Consider the following 21225-nt stretch of genomic DNA (forward strand, 5'->3'; position numbering starts at 1 on the left):
ATTCACTTCATTCTTAAGACTGCTAAGTGGCAAACCAGGAAAACAAGAAAGCATCCCAATGTGAACTTCCAGCTAATCTCAATATCCCAACCATAAAATATGACACTTTGAGCACTGGGGGAAGAGTAACATCGGGCTATTTCAAATGGTGCCACAAGATTGAGAGGATGCAATTTATCAATATTTGTTTTAACCTCAATACCAATACTGCAAACTGCTCAGAAATGTAAGTAACATGTAGTAAATTGGGGAAATTAATTCTCAACTTTGGCCAAATCAGTGATCATGAAAAGCATTGGAGAACTATTTTGGCAATGGTTCTAAAAATCAGCTAAGATAATCAATTATATAGTCATTTATCATATTCCAGTAATATACTGTATAAAAAGGACTGACAAAGGCAGAGGAATTTAGGATTATGTCCCTCCTGCTCTTCAACAGTTCCTCTCAACATCTTAAGCCCACCAGCCACAGCAGTGGCCTCAAGCAAAATCCCCAAAATTTGGCTAAGCAGGGCTAGTTAAAGCGTAGCTGAATTCAAATCAGTAGGTTCACAGATGTTCAACAAGACATGATCATTTACAAGATAAAGTGAACATGTTCTCAGGGCAAACTAAGAAAAACCAAATAACTCAAAGAGTTTGTACATTACTAATACAAATACCAATCACAGGTGCATTTTTAAAAATATTTTTATTATTTACATATAAGTATATTGAACACAGTGATTGTCCTGGCATTTCACTTGTCATAAAATCCAAAGTGAATACAAGTAACATATATATTACTAAATCAGCGCAAGTGTTGTACAATTACTTTTGACCATCATATTCATTCTAATACCACGATGCATAAATTTCCAGGTCCCCTTACCCTAATTTTTTTGCATTCCAACTTCCACCTCATACTTCTAACCATTGATAGAATCTGTTCCATGTGTCATAATATTCTGTCTGTCTTTTTATTTTTAACATTAGTCTATCCATCTTCCTTATTATCTCCTCTGAACGGGTGTTTTCAATCTTCTACTGCTGTGCATGAATTTGTAACCAAAATTTCCTTGTTTTATTATAAAAAAAATTTTTTAAAGGCAGACTTATACGTACCAAACATAAAACATAAAAATATCTTCTAGTTACATCCAGTGTATTTCCTTGCTCCACGTGGCAGCATGTGCCTGGTCCAACAGTTTGGGGACACAGTACTAAACATTCTAGCCAATCTTGCAGCAGAGAGATGCCACCTATCAAACATTTTAAGATTCTCTTTATATGTGGCCAGTGTCAATTTCCAATCTCTCTCCCAAACTTTTGCCAATTGTCCAAATCAATGTTATATCCAAAATTTTTAGCCCATACAACCATCCTCTCTTTAACTTCTTCCATTTTATAATCTAATAAATATTTGTATAGTATCCATATCAATTTGTCATCGGCCCCCACTAATAATTTGTCTCTTAATTCTCTATAAAAAAATCCCCGTTTTCACATCCTTCACATAACATGATGGAATTTGCAGGTGCAACCACCACTCCAGTTCTATCCCTTGGTCTTTTAATTCTAATCTAATTCTAATTTTCAATTCACCCTTCTCATTTAGTATATATCCTTATTTATAAGATTTCCATATTTATAAAATTTCGGTTTACCAATGCTTCTAAAGTGGAGAGACAAGCTGGGATTTTCCTCTAATATTTGTCTTTTAAGTCTCGGGCCTGATTTTAATGGATCTTCTAAAATAAAAACTGGATCACCTGCAAATACTTGTAATTTGTACTCTATTTCCAGTCCTTTAATTTGCTCTTCTTGCCTGATATTTCCGGTTTGCACTTCCAATGTTAAGCTGCAGTTTTGTTCTATAACTAACACTATAAATGCTGCAGCAATCTATGTTGCACTAGAGTTGATGATGTTATCCATTCAGTCATGTCTAACTCTTGGCCATTCTATGGGCCAGGACTCTCTGCATCATCCGATCTTGTATGGCTTTGGGTTGTCCTGTGCTCTGGATGGTTCATTAATGCCAGACTTCTATCCGATGCTGCTTGGTCTAACATTTTTATTCCTCCAACCCTGTCCAAGTAGTTTCTCTTCAACAGCAATACTGAGAACAGTTGATGGTTTCAGCTTTTTTCCTTCCTTTCAAATAACCTTACAAGAAAAAGCAAACAAAAATGACCATATTTAGAGCCTAGAAGCAGATTTTTGAAAGTTCCAGATCTCAGTAATTCAATTCAGTAGAAAAAATACCCATTAACTAAAAGCAGGAATTTTATTCCCGTTGAGGTCATGAATAGAATTCTATTCATAATAGAAATCTTTGTCACTTTAAATGTACACTAATCAGCATATCTTAAAATGAAATTTCATTGCATTCAGCTCTCAAAAGATACATATATACATGAACATACATATACATACATACATATAGCATTTGTGCTGATAAATAACAAAGGCAACATTTTAAAAAATTGGCTTTCTGCCTGGATGGCTCCTAGGAAGAGGCGATAGACAGAAAAGGAAAGCAGTGTGCTCCCTCCCATATTTGGGCATATCAGGGGTTGTGACACATGATAGATAGATGATAGATAGATAGATAGATAGATAGATAGATAGATAGATAGATAGATAGATAGATAGATAGATAGATAGATAGATATAGATAGATAGATACAAAGAGCCACATACACACACGACTGAGAAATATGCAAAATATGATCCCAATTAACTAATACATTTATATAATTTTGCAGTTTATTGCAATTTTTATTTTATGAAAACATGCAACTGTGAATAAGGTTCTCAAGTTCAAAATCCTGAAACCCCACAAGATTAACATGGAGCATGAATCAAAGCATAGAGCAGGCATGTTTGACCTTGACAATTATAAGACTTCTGGATTTCCAACTCCCAAAAAATCCAGTTATAAAACATGGCCAAGGCTGGACATCCCAGGCACAGAACAAGGAAGGGAGAGGTTTCAAACAAGAATTGTCTCCTGCATGGTTTATCTCCTCTGTCACGGTCCAAAGACTCAGAGAAGCAGTAGGAATATGCAGGCTGCAGACCACGGAGGTCCAACTTGCTCTCCAACAGTGTGGAAGGGGACCATACGTCACAGGACAGAAGCCTACGCTCCCGTACGCCACATGGACAGAGCTGAGAGAGTGAAAACTCTCCAGGTGTCCCTGTTGGGGGAACAGACCAGAGATCACCCTCATTTCTTCAGGAGGGGGGCACTGGAGTAATATACAGATAGTCCTTGATTTACAACGACTGCTCAAAGCTGCAACAACCCTGGGGGAAATAAGTGAGTGATGCCCTTGCAGTTGCAGCATCCCCCGACAAAAATTTGGGTGCTTGGCAACCAGCATTTGTAATAGCTGCAGCATCCCAGAATCATGGAATCACCAGCTGCAACCTTCTCAGCTGGCTTTGGACAAGCCAAGTCAATAAAGAAGAGGGAGGGGGGAGAACCATTAATGGCCAGTGATTCACTTGTGTGGCCAAAAAAAGTGGCAGAAACAAGCTTGACTTATTCAACCTTGCATACCAGGAGAAATTCTGGTCCCTGTGTCTCATAAATCAAGAACTACCAGACTACCTGATCATAGGTAAGGGGACGGACGGACAGACTTTCACTAGACATCCATGGTGGAAAGGTCCAAGCAGATCACCATGGCTTCAAAATCTAAGGGACTGGTTTGGGGAAAACTCAGCAGTACTTTTTCGTTATAAAAACAGGATCGCCAAGGTTGGATGACAGATATGGCACAAGATGAAGATGACCATCCTGGAAGATCACCTTCCTTCAAATCCTTGTTACAATCTAAGATACAGAAAAAAATGGTACCTGAGAGACCCAGGTTTCGAAATATTTCTCCCACCATTTCAAGACTGAGCTGCCACTGCCATCTTCCTGGTTGGGCTTTCAAAAGCCTACTGAAATACACAATTAGAAACACAAAATAGTAAGTTAACATCTTCAAACTGTGGCTCTTGCTATACATTCCTGATTGGGCTGTGACTTATTTGTGTCTCCTTTTCCTTCACGGTTTTTTTGAAGGTTTCTTTGGAATATACAGAAGTGACAGGCAAAAATGTCTCCTGCATGGTTTATCTCCTCTGTCATGGTCCAAAGACTCAGAGAAGCAGTAGGAATATGCAGGCTGCAGACCACGAAGGTCCAACTTGATCTTCAGCAGTGTGGAAGGGGACCATACGTCATAGGACAGAAGCCTACGCTCCCGTACGCCACATGGACAGAGCTGAAGAGACCGCAATCTCTCCAGGTGCCCCCGCTGGATTGTTACGTGAAGCACAAATTCCTGCCTTTCTGGAAGTGTGGTTAGTCTTCATGATTTCAGATTAGGTTAGGTTTATTCAATTTATATGCCGCCCTTCTCCCAAGGACTCAGTACAACATTAAAAGAAACACATAATACAAAAGTTAAAAAGAAATTAAATAGGATAACCCAAACCCAATTAAAATTGACAATGACATTTTTTAAAAACAAATTAAAATTAACAGTAATCAATAATTTGTTTTGTTTTGTTCAGGCCAGGCTGGCTTGCTGGAAAAGCCAACTTTTTAGGGCGCGTCAGAAGGACTGGAGGTTGGGGATTATACGAAGCTCCGGGGGCAGCTCATTCCAGAGGGAAGGCGCTCCCACAGAGAAGGCTCTCCCCCTGGGGGTCACTTGCCAACACTGTCTGGCTGACGGGACCCTGAGGAGGCCAACTCTGTGGGATCGCATTGGACGATGGGAGGCTACCGGTGGCAGTAGGTGGTCTCACAGGTACCCTGGGCCTAAGCCATGGAGCGCTTTAAAGGTCATAATTAGTACTTCAAGTGCTAATGGCTTAGTGGCTCAAGATAAAACTGAACAGAAAGAAAATAAAGAGTCCAACGGTTATCTAAAGTCACCTCTCACCTTAAAATCACTTGCCATTAGCAATAGCAACACAGCCCTCTCTAAGCAGTTTACAGAGTCAGCCCCTTGCCCCCAACAATCTGGGTCCTCATTTTACCCACCTCGGAAGGCTGAGTCAACCTTGAGCCTGATGAGACTTGAACTGCCAAACTGCTGGCAGCCAGCAGAAGTAGCCTGCAGTACTGCACTCTAACCACTGCGCCACCGCGACTCTTACAAGCCATTCTAGAAATCAGCATTTGGGGAAGCTCCATGTGCTATTTCAAATAGACATTTCCAACAAAAGTAACTTCAATTATAGAATTTGCAAGACTGCCTAATGGGAGGAAAAAAAATTGCACCCTTCCAGAATTCTCAGTCACTTTCACCAGCAACAATAGCAAGGGATGATTCAGCCAAATCTAAAGCAACACAGAATCGCATTCTTCCAAGTTCACCTTTGGCTTTAAGTATTGGAACTAGGATCAATGCGTAGGTGTGCAAGCCTTTGCCTTTAACGCCACTGTTGGAGGCTTGTTCCTGGTCAAAGTCTTTCAACACACCTGAGATAAATGATCAGGCTACGGTGCGTTTGTTGCAATCCAGCTAGAGGCCTATGACAGCTAGGAAAACAATATAATGCTAAAGTTCTATTGCTGAAAGTTCAGCTATCAGTGACCATATGTTACCTATACAGCTCAAGGGATGCCAAACTGTTCCTGTATAGCTAGAAGAGCCCAAGGCAAGCACATACCTTCTACTTTTGAACCAGATTAGATTCACAGCATTGAACCTTGTCCATCATCTGAAACTGGTCAGACGAGCAAATAAGATGTGTCCTCAAGTGTCAGATGGTGCATAGGATGTTCCAGTAGCAGCAGAATTCAGCCAAACCAGAAGGCTGCCTGCATAGAAAAGAAACCAGAGTGAATGACATCATTAGCTTTTCAAATCCAAGACACTTTTCATGCAAAATATGATCCCAATTAATTAATACATTTATACAATTTTGCAGTTTATTGGCATTTTCAGTAATTATACTTCATCTAGAGTCGGTTGGACCACTAGAGGCAAATTACAAAATAAAATCCTACATAAGGAACTCCAGTTCAAAATCCTGAAACCCCACATAAGAAAAACAGATTAACATGGGAGCATGAAACAAGACATAGAGCAGGAGTGTTTAACATTGACAATTTTAAGACCTGTGGACTTCTAACTCACAGAAATCCACAATTCTTAAACACGGCCAAGGCTGGATATATCAGGCATAGAACAAGGGGAGGAGAGGATGAAAATAGAATTGTCTCCTGCATGGTTTATCTCCTCTGTCACGGTCCAAAGACTCAGAGAAGCAGTAGGAATATGCAGGCTGCAGACCACGGAGGTCCAACTTGCTCTCCAACAGTGTGGAAGGGGACCATACGTCATAGGACAGAAGCCTACGCTCCCGTACGCCACATGGACAGAGCTGAGAGAGTGAAAACTCTCCAGGTGTCCCTGTTGGATCCAATTAGGTTTGATACATCCCTCCATTTATGTAAATTGAATTCAAACTATGGGCAATTATGTATTCAAGGGAAGAATGCCCTTGCTCCTAAAATTAAGGAAGATACATATACCTTAATTAAGCTTTGCAGTCTGGAGATTATTTAGGCCCAAGTACCTTAATTCTGAGCAGTTAGGATTTTTTTTTTTTTAAATAAGCTGAATTGGAGGCTGGAACCAGTTTTAGATAGATGTCCCTCAAAACTTAAAAAAATTAAGGATATTTTTTTAACAATACCTTTATGCTTCAAAGTCTTCATCTTTGAGTTGAATGGCATTTTCAGCAGCATCAAACAAAAACCAACGAAGTTCTTCCCTGCAATAAAACTTACATTAGAAATGAATACAACCATGATTGACACTGAGAAATTGATATAGCACATTAGAAATGAGTCTCTAAACAATGGCAAGCCATTTATTCAGTCATAATGTATATATGTACATAATATACAGATATGCTGGTTTGGGAGCTATAGTTTTATGCTTAAAATGGGCAAACTATTGATGATTATAAATGATTCTAACTCAACATAATGCACGATCCAGCCATGCACATCAATGTTGTGCACTATCACAACTTCTCAGCCCATTAAAGCTCAACTATAAGCAAACTTTCCAAATTAGGAGACCTATTCTTTTTATCAAGGAGTCACATGTAAGAGTTTTGAGTAAAGAAAATAATCCAACTCGCTTTAAGGTCACCATTAATAAATTAGGTAAGATTATTATAGCCTCAATAAACCAGCAACCTTTTTCCCTGTTCACAACCCGATTGTGTTTCAAATAATTCACAGAATCTTCTATTATTACCTTTAAAAAGGCATAAAGCAGTGCTAATTCAAGTAAGTATTCAACAGACTTATTATCTCTTGCCCATCACTTCCACGTGGGAAAGAAGGGCAATATGTTTTTAATAATTCGGGGATGGGCGGACAAAGGCTGAAGCAGCAGCATCTGCCTAAGATTCAGTTCGCTCTTTTCCAAAAGACTCCATTAAGTTGCCTTAATTAAAATTAGAGGCTTTCTAACTGCCGCCCCTTTAAGCCTCTTATAAGTCGAGCATTCTTTCATTCGTGCAATTTCTAACTGCGATTGTTGCTATTGATGTACCACTATCTAAAGACGCCCAGAACCGCTATGGGACGGGAAGGACATAAAGTTAATAAATACATTAATAAATCTGGATGTTCAACCCCCGACTTAATCTTTTATGTTAATAAAATGTCAACTATGCGATTGCCGCAACCGCCCTATTAAGCGAGAAATATGACCAAGCAGACTCACCTCCCTTCGCCACGTGCCAAAGAAAGAACGAAAAGCCCCCCGACGCTTGTATTTATAGTGCGCTGAGGATGCCGGGAAAACCAAATGTCGCATGCGCAGAAGAAATCCTGTAGAAGGTGATCAACCGAAAGCCAATGAGATTCCATTGGACTTGTTCCACGCAACCTTCGCTTTCCGGTTCTCACGCGGTGCTTCAGGGTGCGGGGCAAAATATTATAATAGCCAAAGCCACCCAAACTGGCGAGGCTTGCCTCCTCCCACACTAGTTTTCAAGGAATCCTAATCCCTTGAAGCAGTCTTGGTTTTATTGCTTTATTGCTTGCCAAACGGAAAGTGCCACCGCGTGCAATTGGAAACCGCACGTTTTCTACAAAGGACATCTCTTTGGGCAACAGTACGCGTGCGCGAATCAGCGGCAGGCGAATCGGTGCAGCCAGACGGGATGAGCCCAAAATCTCGAAGATAAAACGAGATTTCAAGGGAAAACAAGGCGGAAACGCCCCCTATTGACCGAATACTAGCAGCTCCTCTACCAAGAAAGGATTTGTTCTCTAGTTTTCAATTTTTCAGAACTTCCTTCGAATTGCTAGAATATGATGTACTTTTTCTTAATTATTTTAGAATGCAAGATCTATTTTTCAAATCTCAAAAATAAGGCTTTCCCCAACCTATTTTTCTATTGGCTATTGGCTATATATATTCACCATATATTTTCCATTTAAAACTGGCATGTCCAATATTTTGACTTGCCTGGCTGCATTGAGTGAAGAGGAATTGTCTTGGGCCACATAGAAAATATATAATATATTTAATGTACATAAATATCAGTAAAAATATCATAATAATGTGAAAGATTTGCAATCTTGTGGGGCCACATCACTAGACTTCCAGGGCTATATAACATCCTTCATTTAAAAGAAAGTAAATTTAGGTAAGAAGCTAGAACCAAATTAGCAGCTTCAACATCCCCCAACACAGTGAGGGGCCATAAGCTTCGCCATTTTTTAAATTAAACCCCAAATGGTTGTGCTTACGCAGTGTGTGTGTTTATGTGTATCTATCTAACTTATTTATCGGTATTCCTTTTATGTGCAAGCAACATTATGCAATTGCAGAAAGTTGCACACAATACATTAAGCATAAGCCATAATTCAGAGCAGTGTTTCTCAACCTTGGAAGTTTAAAATGTTTGGACTTTAACTCCCACTAATATAACTTTTATTGTCATTTTTTTTACTGTGGGCACACTGGCACACATTAAAAATGAATTTTTGTTGCCTGCTCTCAAAAGTGTAGACATACATAACATACAGACATGCCTGGATACATACTTATGCATATCCCTTCACCCATACTTAAAAATACATCATTGCCCATCTTGAATGCATATTGGATACTATATGGAACAAAACTGACTGAATCTGGATGTTCTGCTTCGAGCACGAAGCCTCCTCCCAGAAGAGAACAAGGAAAACAGGTCATGAAGAAGATGTGCAGTATCCCAGAATTCCCCAGAATGCTGGGGATTCTGGGACTTCAAATCCACACATCAACAAGTTGCTAAGGTTGAGAAACATTGATTTAGCACAATATACCACAAAGTTCATGCAAATAACTATGTGGACAAGTTCAAGAACCTTGCCTGCAGAATCCAATTAAAATGTAGATTTTTTTTTGGGGGGGGGTGTTAACATGTACCATAAATCACTAAGTTTTGAAGAACACAAAAACAGAGTACACTGGTATTACTGGGAACACAAAGAGTCTCTTGGATATTGAAACAGAGATTGCGAGTATAGCAATAGAAGTGATTGAAATATGCACAACCCATTTCCTATCCACCTGCAGAAATATTCAATCACTCTCACTCTGCAACTAAACACCCCTGATGTTTATTCATAAAAATTTGTGTATGTATTATTATGGAGAAGAAACAGAATGAAAAACAAGGATATGTTTTTTTTCCTAAAAAAATTTATTTCATACAATCTTGTTGATAGGAAGACAACACAATGATTTCCTTAGTAGAGATTTTATACATCATGGGGGGGAAATTGCTCGGATGAAAAGAGTACACTGGCACTTATCCCATAATCCACACCAAAAGCTTTTCTCCTTGCAAAATGGCTCCTTACAAAGAAAAGACCACATTCTTCTCCCCTCACAGGAACACCAGAAAGGCAACTGGCATAGGCTGGAATGAGAGTAAGGGGGAGAGGGGAAGTGAAGGCAGGTTTGCCCATGCCTTGCATTCCCCCAGATTCACTCATTAGGACAGAGGTCTTCAAACTTGGCAACTTTAAGACTTGTGGACTTCAACTCCCAAAATTCTTCTGGGAGGTGAAGTCCACAAGTCTTAAAGTTGCCAAGTTTGAAGACCCCTGCATTAGGAGGACCATTTCTTGGACAGAAAGACCTCCAATATGCATAAACTTTTATCTCATCTGTGTGAAAAGATAAGAAGAAGCTGGATGCAGCCTAAGGTGTCCGTTGCCCTTTAATCGCTACTGAAATCAGTCAGAAGGGAGTTTTTTTTCAAGAAGATTGACTGCACATATATTCCTTGCTCTGCACAACGTTTTTAAGAGATCTGAATCCTGTCCTCTTGTGTCTGGGTCATCCTCCTGCCCAAAAGGTGTGTAGTTGCAAACGTAGCAGCAAAAAAAAGAAGAGAGGTCTCCTTCTGGATTTGAGGAAGCACAGCCATATCAGCCTCCAGCCTACATGCATCTACAAGCTTCTACGGGTGTGATCTTTTACAGATGTGTGAAGAGATGTGCCGCCAAACCGATGCTCAACTACAGAACCAACACATGTCCAAATTCCCGTTTTTGTATGATCCCCCACCCCCCGCCATCTCCTCACTCCAACGTCATAGGACAGGCATCTCGGATGTGGCCAGTGATACACGGTTCAGAGAACCATTCCGTCAAATCTATTCAATGCCATGCCAATCTTTCCTTTTCTTAAAAAGCTGGGTTTAAGCCCTTTGCGAATCATTTACGTTTCAGTACGTTTTTGCTACAAATCTAAGAAAAAAAGGCAAGTTCCACATTAGTTTCAGGAAGTTGCTTTTAAAAAAAAAAGTCAAGATTTTTTTTAAAAAAATACAGTATATTCCACGTCATCAGCTTCTTCAAGGCAACTCATTTCAGGCTTTGCAGTGTCCTGTTAAACAGGCCTTAAAGGTGCATCCCCTCTCCACAGAAAATTTGCTCTTTGAGTGTCGAAAGGAGCTTCTTGTTGTCCATTTTTTTAAAAAAATGTTACGTTTCCCCCCTCCTGCCCCCCCACCCCCAAGATGCAGCATGTGCCACGTTAGAGCTCAACAATTCTTCCGCTAGACAACATATGATTGGTCAGTAGTGATTCTGCAAATTAGTAACTCCAAAAAAAAAAAGAAAAAAGCCCATAAGCACCTTCCCCAAATCTCCAGTAATGTGTCAGTTAAAGTTTCTTCTGGGTACAGCATCATGTAGGTACGTGCATACTTCTCATTCCATAGCTCCAAAGTCTGCTCTGATAAGTCTCACTTTTCGCTGAGAACGGGAAATGAAAGGGTTCAGAATTAGCCAGAAGATAAGGAGCCAAGGGGCATCCTCTGTTTGTATTGCCGTATATCTGAGGTATAATGCTTTCGGTTGTGACTTGCCCCGCCGTGTGATCTTGTGGCACTTGTGACAAATTTCCTTTCAATGAAATGCTTCCCTTTGGGGTCGAGGGCGTTTCCTGTCCCTGGCCCGTTTCCTGGCGAAGAGAAACTTTTCTTCTGGATATGTGAATGAAGGCTAATCTCAAACAAGCCTCAAGATTCCTCTTCAACTTGTGAGACAGGAAATGACAGACACGGCTAGTTCGTTTCCCTTCCGGTGACGGCTTGCACTTCTTGCTGTTTTTCTTTTTTTTAAAAAAAGAAAACCTTAAGGCCGATGATATCTGCAAGACAAGTATAAAGAATCATATAACATTTATCTATTTATCTATCATCTTCCTATCTATCTTCCAATCTATCTATCCATCTATCCATCCATCTATCTACCCATCATCTGTCTGTATCTATCTGTCTGTCCGTCTGTCCGTCCTTCCATCCATCATCTTATATCTATCTATAATCTATCCATCCATCCGTCCGTCCATCCAGCCATCCATCCACCTACCCATCATCTATCTGTCTGCTTGTCTGTCTCTCTCTCTCTCTATCTATCTATCTATCTATCTATCTATCTATCTATCTATCTATCTATCTATCTAACTACATACCCATCATTTGCCAAAAAAAAGGTTAGCCATCACTGCCCTAGACTATAACCAGGTCTTGAGGGTTTTCCAGAATATCAAAACAAATGGAGCCAATCTAAATTCAGGGGGAAGAATGCTCCACGAGGCATGGCCGAAAAGACATATATCCTGAGATATATGGTTGCTAATTGATGATATCCTCAGAATGCCTTCTCTGACAGATCTAATGGGAAAGGCTGATATAACAGTCTCTTAGATCAAGGGTATCAAACTCAAGGCCCGGGGGTCGGATCTGGCCTGTGGGATGCTTAGATCTCGGGGGGGGGGGTACCCGGAAACAGCAAAGCCCGCAGGACCTCTGCCAACAAAAATGGAGCTCGGGAGAGCCGTGGGCAGCACTCCATTTTAGAGAGTTGCAGGAGGCTGTCGCAGCTGAAAACAGAGCTCGGGAGCCTGTTTTCTTTGGCAGAGCGCTTGGGCTGCCGCAGTCTTCCCCAACACGAGTGATGCTGAGCTGGCCACACTCCACCTGGCCACACCCATCCTGACCACCACCACCCAAAAAGTCAAACACAACCCTAATGTGCTCCTCAATGAAATTGTGTTTGACACTCCTGTCTTAGATAGTCCAGATCTGGAGATGGGAACATTCAGATCAACTTCTACATGGTTTATGTCTCCCCTAAGAGTTCTCAATGCTAGATGGCGCTGGCTCTCCACAAAATGCACATGCCAAAAAAATGAACTTTAAAATTACCCTCTCAGGCTTGCTTCCAAATAAATCTGCAAAAACTAAGTTGTGTTGATTGCAGCTACCGTGTGTGTGTGTGTGTGTGTGTGTGTGTGTGTGTGTGTGTGTTTGTGTAGCCGCCGCCACCGCCCCCCCCCCTTGTGTGAACATGGTTCAGCTTGCAGTACAACTTATTCCAAATAAAGGAGCTACAGCAGATCAGAAGCTAAAATCCTGCACATGCTCTGCCGCGAAACTGACCCTCCTGCTATGGATAGAGAGTCCACCTGAGCAACCGCCTCTGAACGTACCGAGTGAACTGCTTGCTCTCTTCGTGCACTTCCATCTCCGAGCTCTTGAATTCGTTCAGCTCCTTCCGGATGGCAGCCTACATGAAAGAGCAGAGAAATCCCATCAGTTCCCAGGTTTTGATGATTATTGGACTCTCTCCAAAGTGTCCACCGTGATGACCGGCAAAGTCAATGGGGAAGACGGATTCCCTTAACATCCTTGTGCCTAACTTAACAATGGCAACAATAATAGCACTTACCCTGTTTCTCAGAAAATAAAACCTCCCTGGATAATAAGCCTCCCGGATAATAAGCCATATTGGGCTTTTGAGCACCTGCGCTCAAATAAGCCCTCCCCAAACTAAGCCCTCCCCGAAAATATTGCAGCACAGCATCAGCCATGAGGTGACCACGCTCGACACCTCCTACACCTCAAAAAATAATAAGACCTCCCCAAAAATAAGGCCAAGTGCTTATTTCGGGGGTCAAAAGAAAATATAACCCTGTCTTATTTTTGGGAAAACACAGTTGACTTATATACAGCTTTACAGTACTTTACAGTCCCTTCTAAAAAGTTTACAGAGTCAGTCTCTTGCCCCCAACAATCTGGGTCCTCGTTTCACCCACCTCAGAAGGATGGAAGGCTGAGTCAACCTTGAGCCTGGTGAGATCCAAACTGCCAAATTGCAGGCAGCCGGCAGTCAGCAGAAGGAGCCTGCAAATACCGCATTCTCACCACTGCGCCACCATGGCTCAACGGCAGTGATTTGCTTAAAAACTATGGCAAGAAATGAGCAAGTAAAATGGGGCAAAACTCAACAACAGTCTCGCTGAAACAACAGAAATTTTGGACTTAATTGTGGCTGTGCGTCAAGGGGTACCTTTACATGAATGTATCTATGTGTACAAACCAAAAGCAGACACCCTCCCCTGCATACTGTACGTACACACAGCTTTTTATGGTCAGGATAGCAGGCAGTTCCCCATTTTGGATCTAGCTCAGGAAGTATCAGTCAGCAGGAGTGGGAGGGTATCTGGTTGGGAAGGTCATGAAATGCGGCAAGAAAGGAAACAGGTGGGGAGAAGGGATCTTGATAACTCAGCGGAGATGAGCAAAAGGATAAATATCTTTATTTAGCCCGGCTATTAATATTAACGTAGAAACACAGTTGTACAGAGACACACTGGCTCAGTGGCTAAGTTTGTTGATCAGAAAGGTTGGAAGTTTGGTACTCTGTGCATCTTAGAACTAAGAAACTTAGAACTAAGGAGAAGTTTCCTGACAGTTAGAACAATCAATCAATGGAACAAAGTTGCCTCCAGAAGTTGTGAATTCTCCAACACTGGAAGTTTTTAAGAAGAGATTAGACAACCACTTGTCTGATGTGGTGTAGGGTTTTCTGCCTAAGCAGGGGGTTGAACTAGAAGACCTCCAAGGTCCCTTCCAACTCTGTTATTATATATTTTATACCTAGCAGGACCAGGAAGCACAGTTCCACCACAAATCCGCGAAGCCCTTATCCGCAGAGACATAAGCACGAAGACTAATTCGCGCCGTTCGAAGCGCTAAGGAAAAACGCGACCCTACCGCGATGACATAATCGTGGAGGGCAAATCCGCGCATTCCCAAGCACTCAGTACCCTAAACCTAACCCTAAACCTAACCCTAAACCTAACCCTAAACCTAACCCTAAACCTAACCCTAACGCTAACCCTAATGCTAACCCTAAACCTAACCCTAAACCTAACCCTAAACCTAACCCTAAACCTAACCCTAAAACAAACCCCTAAACCTAATCGTAACCCTTACCTTAATTGAAATTGGCTTTCTGCCGCGGCGCCGTTTTAAAGCGCCCTTCTGTTGCCGCGCTGTTGTCGCGGCGGTGATGACGCGCGGTGATGACGTCGCAGCTTTAGCGACGTGATTTTATCACCGCTATTTTGACGAGCGCGGTTTTGTCGTGCCACGGGAAGCACCACTTCCTTATTGCAGCATCTGCCCTCTTGAAACACCATCCTCCCTAAAATCTATATGACTCCCCATGACATCTTTGAAGACTGGGGTCTTCTCCCAGGGCATGGGAGTGGTGTGGGCCCTGAGCTTCTATCTAGAGGTTTGTTATTACCGTCATGTTGTAAAGCATGTGCTCCTTATTTTTTTAAACTGCCCTGCATTGTTTGGAGTTGGGCAGTCTCTAAGTTTTAACAATTAGTGATTTAATAACCAAGATGGCCAGGTTGGAGGCTTAATTATGTCCACATAGCAAAAGCAGGACTGGAGGGAGGCTGAGCGGAGAGTTTTTAACTTTGTAATTTTAATGTTGACTTTGCTTTTTTTTACCTTGTCAGCAGGAGTGAGTTTTGTCCACGGCTTGTCAGCTCTCCTGTCATAGTCATGGGCATCTGTTACCTCCACATACTCATGAAACCTCAGGATCTTCCTGGCCTGCAGTTCAGCCACTGTAGGCCTTTGGCTAAGCTAAAAGGCAGAGAAAGAGAGAAATCTGGGTACTTGAGAGACCGCCTGCTGCCAATTACCTCCCACAGACCCATTAGATCTCACAGGGTTGGCCTCCTCCGGGTGCCATCTACCAGCCAATGCCACCTGGCTATTACCCAGGGGAGGGCCTTCTCTGTGGCAGCTCCGGCCCTCTGGAATGAACTCCCCGCGGAGATCCGGACCCTCACCTCTCTCCAGGCCTTCTGAAAAGCCGTCAAAACCTGGCTTTGCCGGCAGGCCTGGGGGTGATGAGTTCCCTCCCCTCTCGACATGTATGGTTGTGCGACTGTTGTCTACTTTTATTATTTGTATTTTGTCTTTTATGTTCCCCCTTTTTTTCCCCCCTTGAATTGTTCGCCGCCCTGAGTCCTCCCGGAGAAGGGCTGCATACAAATAATAAAATACAATACAATAAAAAATCTATGTACTAAAGTTATCACATGGTACTCTGCTATGCAAGTCAAAGGGAGTGCAATAATGCCCTGATATCTCTGCATTGTCACACTTCCTGGGCATTGTACGGGGGTGTGTGGAGAGCAACACAGGAAGGTAGAAACACTGGTGTGCAATTGTCCCATGAGAAAGTCTTACAATAGTTTTGCAAGGCTAAGTTGCAAAGACTTAATTTGAAAGTCATGACTATGCCAAGCCCATCATTCTCACATGGTAGTGACTAGCTAACCCTAGTGCAAGTAGCAGTATTACAATAATAAAAAAGCAAGAATGTCACTTACTTCCATTGCCTTTTAATCTTCAGGGTTAAATTTTCAAAATAAGCCTCTGCGTGTCTCATTTCCTCAAACCAGCAGCCTTCAGACTTATTGGGATTAACCAACTGGTTCGGAGATGGGTTGCTAATTTTTTTACTACTGGTTCGGGCGTGCTCCCACGTGCATGCGCACATGCAACTTCTATGGGCGGAGCATCCCCCGGTCGCTACTACTGGTTCGCCCGATCTGGGCCGAACCGGCAGCAACCCACCTCTTGAAATGGTTGGGAGTTTTGAAAGCTCCAAAATGCTTCTGGAGGGCACCAGTTTGAGGAAAGCTGAGCTATATTCAGCGAAACCTCATTTTGGGGTTTGGAAAGTGTAATACATGGGTGGTGGTGAAAGCCAGAAAGGGAAAAACACAGAGAGACTTTGGGGGATGCACTTTATATACCCATTTGGGGCTCACACTTACTGTATACCCATCTTTGCAAAAAAAAAAAAAAATTCAAATCAGGCGTTGGCAACTTGAAGATGTACAGACTTCAATTCCCAGAATTCCCCAGCCAGCCACGTATAACACATATCCGAATGGAGCCAGACCATTTACCCTGTGATATTTCCCCCCTATCCTTTTTATCTAGAGTGCAGAATTGGTAATAACCTATTGAACCCACAGAAGCTGCTGGGGGTTCGCAGGGGTTTGGGAAAACCTCCAGCTAAAATTCTGTGCAGTTTGGAGAACCCCCTGTTGTCCCTGCCCACCCCTCCATTCCCAGGAGTCCCCAGGTGGCCCGTTCTGGATGCAGGTAAATGCAGAGTGTGCGAGGAGGAGGAGGGTGAAAAATGGACTTACCGGAGGTTTGGGGTGGCCAGAAATGGGCTCTGGAGTCTGGGGAGGCCGTTTTTGCTGTCCCGGAGGCTCGAGGAAAGCCTCTGGAGCCCAGGTAAGGCAAAAACGCCCCCTCCCCCCCCCACACCATAGTACAGGAGGCTAACTAGGCCATGCCCACCATGGCCATACCCACCAGCAACCGGGCAGAGAACCCCTTGCTAACATTTTTGAAGCCCACCCCTGCACAGGAGGCCAGAGTCTAAAGCGCTTCTCAGTGTATTCTGGACAGAATCTCTAAATGAAAACCTCAGGATCAACACTGAATAAATCTTGTAACACCTATGTAGGAGAGGACCTTTTCTGAAGGGTCCCCCTCCTACAGATTACTGTGCAAAGGCGGGAAAACACCTGAAGAATCTCCTACCTTCCGAGTGAGCCTCCTTTTTATTTCCCTCTTCTCAGCCTGCCGGTCAGCCTCATTTTTTTCTGCCAAATAGGAAAGGAAAGGAAAAGATGTTGAAATCTCTTTCCTGGTTAGATTCATGCGAACTATGATTAGATAAGGCCTCAGAAGATTAACCCTTTTTGTCTTTTTTGCTCTTCTTTTTGTGTGTTTTCTTTTTTTTTTTTTTGTGATTTTTTTCTTTTCCCATTGGTGTGGGTATGTATTGTTTAAGAATATTATTATTATCAATATCTTTAAATAATAATTACAGTCAAATGAAAATGGATATATGATGATGGTGATATGTATGAATATCTGAGTTAAAATGCTTGAGTTATGTTTGTTGACTGTGGAGGAGATGTACCAAAGTTTATTTGTGACCGACCGATACACTTTTTATAGCATGTAAAGAAAAATGTTGTACTTGTTTCAAATTAAAAATTAAAAAATTTTAATTAAAAAAAAAAGAAGAAGATTAACCCTGTAGGGGTGCGCATGTTGAGCAAATGGTTTCCATTAGTCTTGTGCACAGAAGATATTAGAAATTGTGTCGGGGAGATATAATACATAAGGCCTCATAATATATAGGCTAAAAGATATGAAGAACGGTACTGGGTAGGTCATGTTTGATGAAAAGAAGGACTAGGGGAGACATGATAGCAGTCTTCTAATATCTTAGGGGCTGCCACAAAGAAGAGGGAGTCAAACTATTTTCCAAAGCACCTGAGGGCAGGACAAGAACCAATGGGTAGTTCAAACTAATCAAGGAGAGAAGCAACCAAGAACTAAGGAGAAATTTCCTGACAGTTAGAACAATTAATCAGTGGAACAATTTGCCTCCAGAGGTTGTCGATGCTCCAACACTGGAAGTTTTTAAGAAGATGTTGGATAGCCATTTGTCTGAAGTGGTGTAGGGTCCCCTGCCTGAGCAGGGGGGCTGGACTAGAGGACCTCTAAAGTCTCTTCCAACTGTTCTGTCCTGTTCTAGTCTACTCCAGTCCAGTCTATTCTATTCTTCTGGATGTCTTTATCAAAGTGAGACATGCCATCTTGGAGCATCATGCCATAAACTCCCCATCAATTTCTACACTGTCTACAGGGAGCCCTCAACTTACTACCATTCGTTTAGCAATTGTTCAAAAATGACTATGACACTGAAAAAAGTGATTTATAACCAGTTCTCACACTTATGACCGCTGCAGCACATGACCGAAATTCAATTGCTTTGGCAACCAGCATGCCCTTATGAAGGTTGCAGTGTCCCTGGGTTAAGTGATCACCATTTGTAACGCCCCCCCCCAAGCTGGTTTCCAACAAGCACAGCCAAGTGGAGAGGGGGGAGCCACATTTACGTAACGACAATGTGAGTCACTTAACAACTACAGTGCTTTGCTTAACAACCATGGCAAAAAAAGGTCGTAAAATCAGGCATGGATCAATGAATTACCACCTTGTGCTTAGCAATGGAAATTCCCATCCCAAACGCGGTCATAAGTTGAAGAGTATCTGGAGTATCAACTATCTGGTTGTTGTGGCCAACCAGCAGAGCTGGCAGCAGATTTGGACAGAGAGGAGGTTGGGGAGGAACATGGGCCAGTCCTGGAGTCTGGGGAAGGCTCTGATCAGGGCTCTGTGTCGGAGGCAGAGAGGGGGCCAGGGCTGTACACCAGTTTTCAGCTGCCTTCAGAGTCGAACATCAGTAAGCAGACGAACAGCTGGAGCCTGTTCCCAGTGTGCACATGCGCAGAGTTGCCAGACGAAGGGAACAGCTAAAGAACAGGAGTGGACTTGGAAAGAAGGCCACAGGTGGACGATAAATGGCCCCTCCCAGAGGGAATAAAAGAGGAGCGAAAGGGGAGTGGAGTTTGCAGGAGAAAATGAATTTGCTTAATTGGTTCAAGATTCTCTGAGACTCCTTGCCAAGTTTTGCAGATATTGGCCTGTTAGCTCTCCATGCCAGGTAAGGTCTGTGACTGTAACTCCTCCCTGGAAAGATTTTGTTTGATGTGAATGAGTGGAATTCACAGTAAATTAATAACAGGGGTTTTTGTCAGGACAAGGAGTTTGCTTCAGGCTCTTGGGAAGCCTTGGTCAGAACACTGATAGACAAACGTAAGGGAAATCTTGAGTTGACGTTACTTACGCTGAAGTATGTTCCTTTGCTCCAGTTCTTCTGCCGTTGGTCTCTGGCTCAATCGCCTTTTTGTTTTTTTTTTAAAAAGAAAAACATTATTTTAGGCAAAGGCAAGCACATAAAAACAAGCTCTCATAATAGCAGTGGTCATAATACAAATCTATCTATCTTTTTAGAAGATGCATTTTGGCTTTAAAGGCAAAAAATGTGTAAGGGCATGGACCCTGCACTGGTTGGCTAGTCTTTCAATTCAGCTGGCTTCCAGCAAGCAAAGTCAATGCGGGGGAAAGCCGCCTCTAGGATTATATGGGGGTTGTGGGGCCCAGCTACAGAATAACTGGGAAAGGGGTGGCTGCCACAAGAGCTGCCGGACAGGGCCCACCTCCTGTTCCAAAACTGTGTTTTTGCTCTGGAAGCCCAAATGCTGCACAATCCCATCTTCCTGAAGGGAAGGGCCACGAAGACTCCAGTTGTGCAAAGAGCTGTTGGGAGCCAAAACCCTGGAGCCGCATGGTCTATCAGTCACAGCTGGCGGAGTACGAACCCTTCGAGTTTAAGGATGAAGAGTCTGATTTGCTTACATCAGCAGAAATGAATTTATGGGCCTTTCCTACAAACATTTGACAGCCTAATTTAGAAAGGAAAGCAAACAGAAAATACTTGATTCTGGTTGCTATGGTTCAGCAACTGGAGGGCAAGAAACACTTGCCGGCTTATGGAAATCCATCAAGTGATCCCAGTCTACTTATTGTCTATGTGTGTCTATGTTGCATGTTTTGAGTGTGTGAATCTGTGTATGATGTAGATAAGATAGATGTGAGAGGGAGGGAGGGAGGGAGGGAGAGACAGAGAGAGAGAGAGAGGGAGAGGGAGAGGGAGAGGGAGAGGGAGAGATCACAACATTAAACAGCATATCAACATTAGGATTTCCCTAAATCTCTTTGTTGCAATCCATGGTCCAGATTAAGACACTATTTTCCACTTCTGATTGCACCTTATTTTTTTAAAAAATAACTACCCTTCGCCTAAATACATTTTATGGCTCTGCAGAAATTATGGTGCCTATGAATAATACTCTTTAAAGATAAATGTCCTTATTTACCACGTAGACCAAACCAATAGCAGCAGCACTTACATTTATATACCGCTTCACAGTGCTTTCCAGCCCTCTCTAAGCGGTTTACAGAGTCAACATATTTGCCCCCCAAACAATCTGGGTGGTCCTCAGTTTACTGACCTCGAAGGGATGGAAGGCTGAGTCAAACATGAGCCGGTGAGATCGAACTGCCGACAGCAGTCAGTCAGCAGAAGTAGCCTGCAGTACTGTATATTCTAACCACTGCACCCCACACGGTTCAAACAAAAACAGTCGTATGAACCGAAAGCTGTGTCCATAAGACTGCCAGAACCTAAAACAGGTAACAGGACTGCATACCTTTAAAGCTGGGGGATATGGTCTGGATGGCAAACATAGCCATGATAGAACTGGAGACTGTGCAGTTAAATTCTGTGATTTAGGCTCAATTGCCAATCCTAGTGTTATGCCTCCAGCCAAAGCCTTTTTCAAATTCTCTTTCACTTCTGTCAACTCTAGTTCCA

The 21225-nt window shown here is 42.5% G+C and overlaps 1 protein-coding gene, 1 long non-coding RNA gene and 3 other non-coding genes across 8 annotated transcripts in view; all 5 read right to left on the bottom strand.

The window, feature by feature from the left end:
* Window positions 1-2988: 2988 nt before the first annotated feature.
* LOC148043085 (small nucleolar RNA SNORA73 family) lies at window positions 2989-3194 on the bottom strand. Its single transcript, XR_015698416.1, has one exon. It is a non-coding gene; the product is annotated as a small nucleolar RNA SNORA73 family (small nucleolar RNA).
* Window positions 3195-3850: 656 nt separating this feature from the next.
* LOC106554188 (uncharacterized) lies at window positions 3851-7800 on the bottom strand. Its single transcript, XR_015698303.1, has 4 exons — window positions 7745-7800; window positions 6699-6776; window positions 5667-5817; window positions 3851-3941 (listed from the first exon to the last, which is right to left on the bottom strand). It is a non-coding gene; the product is annotated as an uncharacterized LOC106554188 (long non-coding RNA).
* Window positions 4098-4304, bottom strand: LOC148043086 (small nucleolar RNA SNORA73 family). Its single transcript, XR_015698419.1, has one exon. It is a non-coding gene; the product is annotated as a small nucleolar RNA SNORA73 family (small nucleolar RNA).
* LOC148043087 (small nucleolar RNA SNORA73 family) lies at window positions 6214-6419 on the bottom strand. Its single transcript, XR_015698418.1, has one exon. It is a non-coding gene; the product is annotated as a small nucleolar RNA SNORA73 family (small nucleolar RNA).
* A 1912-nt stretch (window positions 7801-9712) lies between the features above and the next one.
* Window positions 9713-21225, bottom strand: part of PHACTR4 (phosphatase and actin regulator 4) — a 91361-nt gene continuing 79848 nt past the window's right edge. For all 4 annotated transcript variants that reach the window (XM_087727876.1, XM_087727875.1, XM_087727878.1 and 1 more), the window contains 5 exons: window positions 19636-19691; window positions 17472-17533; window positions 15345-15482; window positions 13025-13101; window positions 9713-11680 (listed from right to left, as the gene is read on the bottom strand). In XM_087727876.1, the coding sequence (XP_087584002.1) occupies window positions 11665-11680; window positions 13025-13101; window positions 15345-15482; window positions 17472-17533; window positions 19636-19691 (349 nt within the window). In that variant the 3' untranslated portion in view covers window positions 9713-11664. The remainder of the gene's footprint in view (window positions 11681-13024; window positions 13102-15344; window positions 15483-17471; window positions 17534-19635; window positions 19692-21225) is intronic.

The sequence above is a fragment of the Thamnophis sirtalis genome, unplaced genomic scaffold (genome assembly GCF_051295495.1).
Source record: "Thamnophis sirtalis isolate CommonGarterSnake01/CBP01778 unplaced genomic scaffold, rThaSir2_p1.2 scaffold_13, whole genome shotgun sequence".
NCBI lineage: Eukaryota > Metazoa > Chordata > Lepidosauria > Squamata > Natricidae > Thamnophis > Thamnophis sirtalis.